General features: G+C 41.1%; 2 protein-coding genes across 2 annotated transcripts in view; one reads left to right on the top strand and one right to left on the bottom strand.

Annotated features, from left to right (window-relative positions):
- The window catches only part of zanl (zonadhesin, like), a 34,872-nt gene extending 33,490 nt beyond the window's left edge, over positions 1–1,382 (bottom strand). The window contains exons 1-2 of the mRNA XM_079668969.1: positions 1,276–1,382; positions 732–754 (exon numbers count right to left, since the gene is read on the bottom strand). Coding sequence (XP_079525095.1) covers positions 732–754; positions 1,276–1,349 — 97 coding nt within the window. The 5' untranslated portion in view covers positions 1,350–1,382. The remainder of the gene's footprint in view (positions 1–731; positions 755–1,275) is intronic.
- A 5,563-nt stretch (positions 1,383–6,945) lies between these two features.
- The window catches only part of serpine1 (serpin peptidase inhibitor, clade E (nexin, plasminogen activator inhibitor type 1), member 1), a 44,576-nt gene continuing 38,445 nt past the window's right edge, over positions 6,946–13,076 (top strand). Inside the window, exon 1 of the mRNA XM_079673251.1 lies at positions 6,946–7,005. The gene's annotated coding sequence lies outside the window, so the exon portion shown is untranslated. The remainder of the gene's footprint in view (positions 7,006–13,076) is intronic.

Here is a 13,076-nt window from a genome sequence, read left to right as displayed (position 1 = left end):
AGCTTATTTCTACAATAGTCTAATCAGAATCAGAATCAGAAACAGGTTTATTACCAGGTAGGTTGACACTTAAGAGAAATTTGACTTGGTGTTGTGGTGTATACATAAAGATAAAACAAAAATGTAAAACACAGATAGAAAACTATTTTTGAGAAAACTATAATAACAGTAAGAAATTATAAAAAAAATTGTAAAATATAGCAGTATTTACATTGAAATAGAATGGAACAAAATATTAAATATGTGCAGTAATAAAAAACGTAATGTAATGCATAGAGTCTATGATGCGGCTAATCAAATCTGTTTGGCTTTTTGCAGAAGGAACCACTGTATCTTTCGATGTGGTCTACGCATATGTGTCATCCCTGCAGCTCTATCATCAGGTTGCCGTTGTCAATCACAAGGTAGGAACCCCCTAAGGGAGACCCTGTTTTGTCCTCTTTAAGTTTCACTATATTTTAAAAAAAGAACAGGGAGGCAACGTTCACTTCTTTAGAGTTGTTGGCTTTAACTGAGGGCTGATGTTGTGAAAATGTTAACACATCTATACAGTGTAAAAGTGTTTGTTGCTTATGTATAGTGAAGATAAGAAGCTGCAAAGAGGTAAAGTCCACACCAACGCCAGGACGGTCTGGTGGAGTCACATTTAGTCATACCATCCCACCTTATGTCCACATTTTGATTAAAGATAATGATACACAGAATTTATTGTGTGATAAAAATCAACTCACCCTCTCTTTGTGTTCTCTGTAGGCTGTAAAACAGAGAAAGACAGATTCACAGATTCACGTTAAAGTTTGGTTGAAAGCAGGTTGTTTCCTTTCATAGTGAGCCCTTACTGTAAATGTCAGGAGAGAAGATATCCAAATATTACAGATGTATTTAAAATGTGTAAATTGTAATGTAAATGTTTTTTTATTTTAACCAGGACTGAAATTAATCAAGCATTATATCAATTATCTATACATCTGAAAATTATTTCCTTGATAATTATTGTAATATTTTCTCTAATAAAATTCAGAAAATGGTGAAAAACACATTCACATTTTTCAAAGTCTAAAGTAACATCTGTAAATATCCAAAAATATTCCAATTATTGAATACAAAATCGAGAAAAGCAGGACGTCTCAATATTTCAGAGGCTGGATTAATCAATTTACATTTTCCATAAAAAATACTTCAATGACTATTTGATTATTAGACTAGCTTGCGATAATTTTTTCCAATTAATGTATTTGTCATATCTGATGTGCTATGTTTGGATTGGAGACTCACCCATGCTGTGCCTGTCCTCCCGCCCTGCAGACACACATCCATAGGAGCAGAACTAGAAACCTGAATGTATCCATGGCTAACTGTTAGTTAGCAGGAGATGAAGACAGAATGACAGAGCAGAGGCCTTTATATAAAGGGCTAGGATGTATGGGGAGGGGGGTAAGCAGGGGTGTGATGGGTGGGTGGGTGGATGCTGAATTGCTCCATCCGTTGATGTCGCAAAATGTGTAAATAAGTAACTGTAGTTGATAGGGACCAGGTGTGTTCTCTTTAGGTGTGTTAGTGCTTTTTGACCTCTTAGCAGTTCACAGGCAGGGTGGGGAAGCCTATCAAACATGATATTACAAATACCAACTTGTACTGTAAGACATTATGGAGCTCCATGTATAATAAACGGAATACTGTTATCACATAGACACACCTTATTATTACATACTTAAATATTTGTGCATTCTTTGTATGGGATGGGAACACGGTAAAGCAAGTCGATTAAATTGTATTGTAAATTAAACCACTTTTTTTCATTTTTGATTCGTTAATCCTACCAATTTTCAAATTTAAATGATTGAAACACAGGTACAACATTTTTTTTTAGTTGCTGTTATTTGACTTAATAGGGTGTGTAAAAGGAGACTACCATCTTATCGTCACGTTTGTTACACTACGTTACTTAGATACGTTGAAAACAGTTTTTTTTTGTTTTTTTTTGTTTTCCATAGCAACCAGGACAGAATCATGTTTCCATGTGCACTTTGAACTCGGGCTCAGTCCGTCACCAGCGATGCTCATTCTGCTGAGCTTTATCTGTGAAAGTGAGATTTTATTATTGCCTATAATTCAGAAAATCAGACAAGCAGTCAGTGCCTCTGCATCAGGTACAGCAAATGTGTTATCCCTGTGTCCACCTAATATCAATTCAAACACCATGACACAATTCCATCAGATTAATGATAAAAACCTAGAGGACATTATTCAACTTCTGAAATCCTCCTCCTGCTGCCTTGATATTATTCCAATAGGATTTTTCAAAGATGTTTTTCATTGCAACGCCTCAGATCTACTTCACATACAGTAGTAAACCAGTCTCTTTACTCAGGTTTTTTTCCATAGGCCCTGAAAACTGCAGTCACTAAACTGCTCTTAAAAAAGAATAATCTAGATGCTTCAGTAATGAACAACTACAGGCCCATATCAAACCTGCCATTTCTAGGTAAAATCATTGAAAAAGTAGTTTTTCAACAGTTGACTAATTACTTACATTTAAATAACTGTTTTGATGTGTTCCGAACAGGCTTTCGACCAAACCACAGCACTGTAAAGTTCTTGTAAGGGTCTTCAATGACATCCACTTAAACACAGACAGTGGCAGAACTTCAGTGTTAGTATTATTAGATCTCAGTGCTGCGTTTGACACTGTTGACCACAACATATTACTAAACCGACTAGAAAACTCTGTGGGACTTTCAGCAACAGTTCTAAATTGGTTTGAATCCTACTTAAAGGACAGGAAAAACTTTGTTTCTATAGGTAAATACACATCCGAGTTGACAAATGTGACATGTGGGGTACCTCAAGGCTCCATCTTGGGGGCTCTTCTCTTTGCTACCACTGGCTCAGATAATGAAAAACAACAAAATAAGTTACCATAGCTGTGCAGATCATGACACACAAATTTACATAACCATTTCACCAGGAGACTATGCTCCAATTCAAACACTGAGTAAGTGCATTGAGCAAATCAATGACTGGATGTGTCAGAACTTTATCCAATTAAACAAAGATAAAACTGATGTAATGGTTTTTGGAGCCAAGGCATAACGTATAAAAGTTAGCACTGAGCTTCAGTCTGCAATGTTCAAAACAACAGATAAAGCCAGAAATATAGGTGTAGTCCTGAGTTTTAACAGTCACATTACAACAATTACTAAATCAGCCTACTATCACCTCAAGAATATTTCTAGGATTAAAAGACTAATGTCACAGCAGGATTTGGAAAAACTTGTCAATGCTTTTAGACTGGACTACTGTAATGGTGTCTTTACAGGTCTCACTAAAAAATATATTAGAAAGCTGCAGCTTATTCAGAACGCTGCTGCTCAAGTCCTCACTAACACTAAGAAAGTGGATCACATCATTCCAGTTCTGAAGTCTTTACACTGGCTTCCTGTGTGTCAAAGAATTGATTTCAAAATATTGTTGCTGGTTTATAAAGCTTTGAATGGTTTAGGCCCAAAATACATTTCTGATCTACTGCTAAATTATGAACCATCCAGAACTATCAGGTCTTCAGGGACTGGTCAGCTTTCTGTCCCCAGAGTCAGAACTAAACATGGAGAAGCAGCGTTCAGTTATTATGCTCTAAATATCTGGAACAAACTCCCAGAAACCTGCAGGTCCGCTGCAACTCTTACTACTTTTAAATCCAGGCTGAAGACTTTTCTTTTTGCCACTGTTTTTAATTGAACTATTCACATCTTAAACTGCACTGTAACTTTCCATGTATTTTTTTTATCTTTGCTTTGACTGTTTTTAAATGCCATTTTCTTAATGTCTTTCATTTTTTGTAAAGCCTTTTCAATTTCCTTGTGTTGAAAGGTGCTTTATAAATAAACGTGCCTTGCCTATAAGAACAATACCATTTTCCATACTATATATGTTTTGCTGCATAAGATTTTAGACTTTGTTATTATTATTAAGTAACTTAAGTCATTATTAACCAGAAGAGTGTGTGTTGTGTTTGTTTTGATAGCAAAATGTGCTCTTGGAGACAAAGCAGTTTCGAGTCCTTTTCTAGTTGATACCAATATTTCAATGAGATAGTGTCACAACCGTGAAAGATGCAGTCATTGCATGTTATAGGTGTTAAGTTGAGGAAGGTAGAAGTTGAATATGGTACTTGTAATCGGGCCTATGACCAATTGGACCTACCACGTAATGCCCTTCTTAATGCCCTGGCCCAAGTTGGTGTCACAAAATGTAAAGGTGTGTGGTTAGGTTCAAAATGAAGGCTAATGTTGAAGATGGGTGTGCGCCAGGCAAGTAGCGGGTTGGAACTGGGGAAAGGGCCATTGAACGACACTTTACACCATTTGGCTTTGCGGCTGGGTCAAATCGCGTTATGGTTCCAACTTCCCTCACAAATACTTGCCACAAAATAGGTACATTGACCAAGACTTCACACTACAAACAGAACGTAAACTACACTTCCTTAAGTTTTATTCGTTCACGGGATAAAAAGAAAGCCTAGACCCTGAGAGACTGGGCCATTGGGGCAGTTTGAAACCCAGGCTTGGGACTCAGTAGAGTTTAGCCAGTGTACAAAGGGTGTGTATAAAGAGGAAATTCTTTCTTTTTCAGTTCCCCCCTCTTTTAATGGTTTAACTTTCTTGGAGCCACGCGTAACAAATGACAAGCAGTCACACAAGTCCATTCTTTATGTTATGTTTGAAGTATGAGCACACAGCTCTTTTGATTAATGATAGCATTTTTTACTATTTGCTTACATTAAATGTACCGGCCAACTAAGAATTATAATAAAATATGACTGTGCTGTACTGTACTGTACGTCTAAATAAGGTAAAGTGAGTGAAATAGTTGAAACAATACATAGGTAGTTGTGTTTGACTTGTCAGAGCAGCATGTAAAAAGGAAAGATGGACCACAGCTGTTTTGTATGTGGTGATTCACATTCATAAAAACGTCATTTACGAGTCAGATATCTATATGTGTGTGTGGAAGTCCCTTTCTGGGAAAGATACTGAGGCAGAAGGAAACTCCTCCAACGTGAGAAGTATTGGTTCTTATCATGACTGAGCGAATTCTGTGATCTTTCTTAGGGGTGGGGCTGCAGTATTCATTTCAGAGACTAGTTGGGCCCATACCTACTGTATATATTTTACAGATTATTAACCTTTTCTTAGCTGATGTTGTTTGGAGTGAAGTGACTGTTGTTCTTTTATACTTGGGCAACAAGCCTGTTGTCAAAAGGAAACCTTTGTGTCAGTAATACATGGAATATTATTCTGTCAAATATTGTAATTATTGTTATGTACTGCTTGTTATTTTATTGCCTGAATTTGCTCCTGGATGATATAAATTAATGACATGATTGGTTAAATTGTTGTAATCTCCAAACAGTAAATGGCCCAGTAAATAAACTGTATTTGGCCTAAAACTCAAGAACTTAAGATGTTTACAACTTTAATAAGGCAAGGCTGCTGTTACAGTAAAACAGTTACAGTAACAGTAATAAGGACACAGAACAGTCTTTCAGGTTTTAACACAAATATTTTTATTACATGGCTTGAATACTCTATTCTGATTGGTCATCTTGGACATTTTAGAGGTTATTAATACTCTGCTAACACACCGCTGCTAAGGAAACATGACTGTTACTAAGGAGGATCAAGGGACTATGTGCAGTCACATCAATCCATTTATTCAGAAAGAGTTGATACATTCACAATATACAAATAGAATAAACGTAATGTACCTAATCTGTCTACCATAGGTTCATATGTCAACATTCTACAAAGGCTATAGGGAAATTATTCTTTTAGTTGTTTGCAAAATATAGATATATGGAAACACCCTGAGGGAGTGCCAATCAGGTCACAAAACACTGATCTTTGTACCAACATACAATACACAAACTAGGTGTGCCTCAAAAGTCCTACATGAGTGCTTTACCAAAGTGCAAGTGGATGTGAAAATGCCTTAAAATGTAAAGGTCAAGGCTCCAGCTTAATGAAAATAATAAAGAGAGAGAGGGTGTAGCAATACTGCAAGTCAGTTTGGGTACAGGGCCTTGTTGATAAGGCCTAATGAAATTGAGAAGAAGCATTTTGTCCCCACCAGAGTTCAGCCAATGAGGGTGTTGTCAATGAACTTCCACTGACTGGTGACTGAGTGCAGCTAGACAATGAATTCTATATCATTCTTAAAATGTGTTAGGTGACCAAAATAGTCCATAGTTGAACTAAACAATTGACAAGTGATGTCTAAGAAGAAGACACAGGTATTTGTGTTAGTTTAAAAATATGTTTAAAAACACAAGGACTAACCATACACTTTCACTAGCTGCGATGGCCGAGTGGTTAAGGCGTTGGACTTGAAATCCAATGGGATCTTCCCGCGCAGGTTCGAACCCTGCTCGCAGCGAATCTTTTCGTTTGTTCATTTGCAGCGGAGTAGACTGCACAGACGCGCCCACCGTGTTCCGGGCAAACAGAACAAGATAGAAATGTAATATCGATATACACATCCTAACAACTTCATTGTTATCTTGTATCTTTTCAACTTTGGATCATATACCCGTGTTTAGTCTAGAAAAAACGGTGTGCATTTGATTGTAAAGTGTTGTGTAACAGGGACTGTTGAAAAAACTAAGCAACTTATAAACATCAGATGTTAAAAACAAAAGAGGTGTTCCGTATGTTATTATTTCAACACACATCCTAACGATTGCTAACCATTCCTAACAGCTTTCCTACCAATTCCTGCCCATTCCTAACACTTTCGCGACCAAGTCCTAACAGGTCCTAACCGACCAATGACAAGGCGATGCATCGTCACTTGGTCCTAACCGACCAATGACAGGGAAGTGCATCGTCACTTGGTCCTAACCGACCAATGACAGGGCAGTGCATCGTCAAGTGACGTAGGGCAAAATGATGATACCGCCCACTCCATCTCCGAAAGTGTTGACAAGGAAGTAACAGAAGAAATGAGGTATTTTCAAGTAAATTACAATAAACATGTATGAATTTCAGGGTTATTGTTAGGGACACAAACTTGACTTCGCGGAAGAGGTTATGATTATGCGTACTTTACGGCTCGTATCGTTTAGTAACGATATAGCGGACAATGTTAACTTGTTAGTTAATACAGCTCGAAACCGTGGATTTGCTCGGCGGAATATTACAGCGTATTCTTAGGTTTGTACACACGCATTATTTTATGGACAAAAACAATTCTAAAAAGGGTCCGGACTTGAGAACATAGTCTGCAACGTTAGTGCTCCGGTGCCATTACTGTAATCATCTGTAAAGGTATTTTAAATGTTTTAGTCACGTAGTATTCAGCTATTCTGGGAGAAACAAACAAAGCATCGTTGAAGCTGTATACATACTATGCACTGTACAATTCTACATAATGCATGTATTGTACTACAGTATTGTTGTACAATTTGCAGAAACACTCTGAATTTGTTGTTTCTTTGTGGAAAAGTAGTACTCAGATATTTTTAATTGAGTAAAAGTAATAACATCACTGTGTATAACTACTCTGTTACAAGTAAAAGTACTTAAATAAATGCAAAAGTAAAGTACATGAGCATTACCATCACATTAATGTGTTTTTAGTGTACCAAAAGTGTTCGTTATGTAGTATGCCCCATTTTACAACGATTTAAATGAAATTACTGCATTATAACTCCTGAGACCCAGAAACAAAAAGGTTTCAAATTTCTTTCTTTTTTTAGATCACACAAGTCTTTAGGGTGGTATTAACATAATGACTAACACAAACTAAAAAAATATGTTTTAATTTTTGTTTTATTGTGTGTCCTTTGTAGAGGACATCGGGTGTTAGTTATGCGAAGCTTAGTATACAACAACATTAAAGAGCTCATTGCAGGTTTTTATTTATTCTACATTTATGCTTAAACTTGCTTGAAAATTACAATTAAAAAAGTGAATGCAGGATTTGATATGTTTTACGAGACATAAGGGCAGGAATTCAGAGGGAAAGGAGCAATTTTGAGCTCTGCTCTTAAAAACGGCTTTTTTTTAAGGTCATACGTCAAACGCGTCATATTACATCACACAGGGGACACATCTCCGCTCTCTGACCGCGGGTATAGTAGAGTTGCATTGAGTAGAGCGGTTGTGTTTTAGTGAGCTGGTATTCTTCGGTAGTTTTACATTGTATTTCACCATTTGTAATCATGGTGCAGTATTGTGTTTGTGCAGGTTGTACAAATACCAGCCTGTCAGGACATCGAGTCCACAGTAAAAAGGACCGGAGCTAGCGTTCGTTCCTGGGTGCGTTGTGCATCCACCTCCCTGCAGCACATACTCTCCACAGCTTTATCAGGAAACCGTATTACTTCTCTCTCCCCCCCCCTTCGCTGCTCTCTCTCTCTCTCCTCCGGTACACGGCACCGTAAAACATTGCATTAGGTAACGCTGTGGTGGCTGTACTGCTCCAGCCGTCTCCTTTGGGTTTGTTTGTTTCCCCCTGTCTGTGTTGTTTGTGTGTGCGTGGTGGCTGTCACTCCTGGCTCCCGGCTCAACTTCCACTCACCTGCTGCAATCAGCTGTGCACCCTCCCCGACTACACACCTGCTTTCCATCAAGCCATTTACAACGACATATCAACGGAGGCTCCATAACCTTTCTCCGCCAGATCGTCAAGTATCAGCCGTATCTGGCGTCTCCACTCCGGTACACAGCACCGTAGTGTGGATTTGCATTAGGTAACGCGAGATACGGCTGATACTTGCGCATTAGTTTCTGTTATGGATCAGTATAAACAGTCCTGCCAGTAACGTTACTATATTAACAATGCTACTTTAGTTATAGCCTGATATATGATAGCTAACTTTACAATGTTGTGATGTGACGTTAGCTAACATTCTGTAGCTAACGCCGGTCACTCACCAAGGTAGCTGCCCAGTTCTCCACTGGTTCTCCTCACACCATAGCTCCATTTCTCTCCGATGGCCGTTATTTCTTCTAATCCTTTGCTGCTCCTGGTCTCTTGGACGCCTAGCAGGCTCATAATTATAAGGTTGTGGTCCGTCATATGCATTCGAATATTCATGTTCAACTTCTTCTGTGTCGAAACTAGCATTGGGATCCATGTTTATTAATACGTTACACCGGCCGCTCTCCCCCTTGTGTCCCCCGTGTTACGTCACACGCGGGAGGTCACGTGCCGAGGCTTTTTTATGCGGAAGTGAACATTTCTTATAGTCGGGGGCCTAGGGGATTTTTTGGTTCAGATTCTCGCAAATTCGCCAAATTTGGTACAGATGTTGTCCACACCGTACTTAATCATTTTAAGATGGGTGCCAAGATTGGCGCCCCATGGTACTGCCATATTGCGCAATCCAATATGGCTGCCACCCGAAAAAAACGGAAAGTCATAGAATCATAAATAATACCACTTTTTAGGGGGTTTCTGGGTCGTAGAATCTGATTCTGGTGTTATTTTAATGATTTGAGGTCAAGATTACCCCTCAAGGCCTCATCAAAGTTAGTACATAAAGGTAATATTGGGGTAAAATCCGGTATTTCTGGTGCGCCATGCCAGATGCTACCCCCAAAAAGTTATTTTTTTCCATTATAAGTTGTAGTTGTATATATATCAATGTTTCACAACTCAAAACAGTAGATTGTTTATTATAAACAACAAACTAATACAAGTCCAACTTCAACAACAGTAAACAACAGTAGGGGACAATGTAATCAAAATAGTTACTCCGTAAAACTTGCTAAAATCAAAAAGTTAGATCACAATGTTGTCTTTCACATTCTTTGTGTCTCCATCCCTTGCAAGGTGTGGAGTTACTGGCTGTCATCTTCATTATTAAGGCACCCACCTTCGCATTTGCAGAGGATTGTGCATCGGACACCGATACAGTGGCATTTGCACTTTCCCATGCATCCCTTGAGGCAGCCACAGCGCACAAGAAGGTCACATGCTGCTGATGCATCACTAAGAGTGGTCCACAGTGGTTGCCATGTGCCAGTGCCATCTTTGTGCCAGCCCCACTCACTGAAGTCAGGAATTTCCTGCTGGACCGAGGTTGCCTGATTCCAGTAGAAACTTGCCTGCAGTAGCGCTCGCTTGACATGCTGGAACAGTGCAGCTTGGGTAGGTGGGAGGTTTTCCAGGGATCTACTTCCAGTGGTGAAGAGGCAATGTCTGGCCTCATTGACACCAGCTGCACCACACCCCTTGCTGTACATGAGCACGACAAATCGTTCAATGTTCTGCATATGCACAGACTCAAGACTGAAGAGGTCAGGGGTGTTTGTGAGAGCAACTAGTGTGTTGGTGAGGTCTGGTATGCTTCTCCAGGCTGCCCAAGCTGTCTTCTTGCCACATCCAAGAAACTGGGAAGTTGTGTCACACCCTGTTAAGCTGTGGAAGAGGGGTAGTGCCAATGACTTTGATGGACCGAGATCAGAGTAGATGGTATGGACTGGTATGTCACGATATTTTCGACCAGTACCGAAACCCACCCAGAGCTCCGTTAGGCCAAGGGTCTCGAAAAACCGGATTGCCAAAATGACAACATCGCTGTCTACGGTGCGAACAAAGGCTGTTGTATGACCCTGCTCTGCTGCATGTGCCAGATGCAGGAGGATCCTGGTGTCTGCCTCAGAATGGTTGCACTTCTGTAGTTTTGTGACATCACAAGGCATGTTGGAGAGCACAGTCTCAAAGTGGGTAGTCAGAAGGAGCTTTCCACGCATGTCATTCTTTGAGATCTGTGTGCTGATGAATGAGAAGAGCTCCTTTTTGTTGTCCTCGTTTTTTAGGAAGCCACTCCATTCATGCTTAGGGATTGGAGTGCTACCATCACCGACTTTTGTCCGTGAACCATTCCCACGCCGTTTCTGTGTAAGATATTTTAGGTTATTTTCCTCTGGGTAGTTGTCCCATACAGCATCAATGCGGTGGGTACTAGTTGTCATTTGGGCCTCCAGAAATGGTGTAATGTTGAGCAAGACATACTCGCTGAATGTCTTTGCTGTTGTGGGGCGCACCATGTGGATGACTGCTGCCATATCCAACACCACAACGGTAGATTGTTTGGCAGAAGCTGCACGACCTGTGCTAGCATTGAGGCATTGAAGAATGTCAGACTTTGTCCCAGATCGCAGAGACCCTCTGTCCGCCAGGCTCGGTGGCTCTCTCTGATTTTCGAATTGAAAGAAGTCTGTCATGTCAGCATTGGGACGTGACTGGAGTGAAAGGAACAGTTGTGTGATTAAAACCATGTTCTGCTTCTGTATGCCACCGTCCTTTGTACCTTTTTTCTTGGGGCCAGTTCGGTTGGCGAATGTTAGCATGTTTTTCCGCTTGACGGTATCAGATACTGGTACTGAAGCCATTTCCAATCTTTCCTTGACATATGCTGCATGAAGGGTCTGGCCGGCTTCATGGATTTGAGATAAAGAAGCAACAACTGCCGGCTCCATGACATTCTGTGTATCGAGTGCAATAAGCTCCTGGCTTGTAGCAAGGAAGGGGTTGCCTAGCTGCTGTACCACATCGATGAACGAGAGTACATCCTTGCGAAACTTTACTTGCAAGTTATGTCCTTCCTCATGATGAGCAGTGGATGACGTTGGTGGGTCATTGATGGCCTCAAACTCCTCAACTATCCGTGTGCAATCAGGTCCAGCCAGCATAAACAATGTAAGGGCTTCAGGATTCTCATAGAGTCCAACGGCTCCGCCATGCGCCTGGAGGCTTTTGTTGGACTGCTCATGTGCTTGGTCCTTGGCCATGAGGCTGAACTTTCTAGCTGATTTCTGCACAACAAAGTTGCCTTTCATGAATTCAGCATGTACTTGAGGGTGTTTATCAGCTATCTGAACCATGTCACGGACATGGACTGGCATCCAACGTGCGTAGTTTGTGTGGTCCAGGGCGTGAAACCAGCCGCAAAGTTCGTCACATGCTTGCACATATAGTGGAAAGTCCCCTTCCCGCAGGGACCGCACAAAGCGACACATCAGAAGCTCCAGCTTCATTATGGTTGACCAGAACTTGAACTGGGGAACAGTTTGTGAACGTTGATCCCACATATCAAATGACTCAGGTGGGCCCATTATACTCTCACAATACTCTGCGTAGGCAGTCTGTTTGAGCTCATAAAGTGACATGAGAGAAACTTGATGGGCATACCTTGTGCGTTTGATGTGATGCTCATTGAGCGCAGATTGTGCGCGACCGGATGTCAGGACCTCAGCCTTAGCGAGGATGGTGGCCCACCCGGAGTCGAGCAGCAGCTTCCCAATCATTAGGTGCATCTTGTCTTCAATATGCAGCGCACCCATCATGGCAACCAACTTGTCTTCTCCCAAAGTGTTGGGGTATTGCCATTGGAGCAGTTTGATGATAGCAAATAGTGGCTGATCTGCACCGAGTACGCTAGTCTGGCCTGGGTTGAGGAACTCTGTGCCTTGCATCGTCAGCTCCATCGCGTGCTTCATTGAAGATGCGGATGCGGCCTTGTCTGGGAATAGGGGGTAGATGCCGATCTCAGCTGGGGGCTTCACTGATTGCTCGCTGGCTAGCATAGAGTTGTATCCCGACCAAGTGATGATGTCACCCTCTGCTAACGTGCGCCATCCATACCTCATCCTTGACCGTGGCACCTTGCACATCAAGCGGTGGTCTGACTTTGCTGTTGCCATATTTTGGTGCAAAGACATCTGTTTGAGTAAGTTGGACTGGGGGCTGGATCACGTAAGAGTCTGGTAGCTTTGGAGTCGACGTGTCAGAGGGGTCAAGCTTAATTGGATCCCGCTTCACACCTAGGTTCTCATGCGAGAGATGGTTGGTCACGCTAAGGGCATATCCGTGGAACTCATCAAGTGAGAAGTTGCCCTGAGCCTTGCTGTCTAAATTATCCACATCATGGGTGGTGAAGACATTGAGACGGCTGTTGGTTGGTAGTACCACTCCATCTAAGACATGGCGAGCACACACCGCTTGAGCAATACCTCGCTTAACTTGCATGACCCGTTTGTATGATACTGACATGCCTTGAGCATGTT

This window comes from Notothenia rossii (assembly GCF_949606895.1).
Source record: "Notothenia rossii genome assembly, chromosome: 3".
Classification (NCBI taxonomy): domain Eukaryota; kingdom Metazoa; phylum Chordata; class Actinopteri; order Perciformes; family Nototheniidae; genus Notothenia; species Notothenia rossii.
Note: the sequence above shows the minus strand (reverse complement) of the source record. Positions and strands in the feature narration are given on the sequence as shown.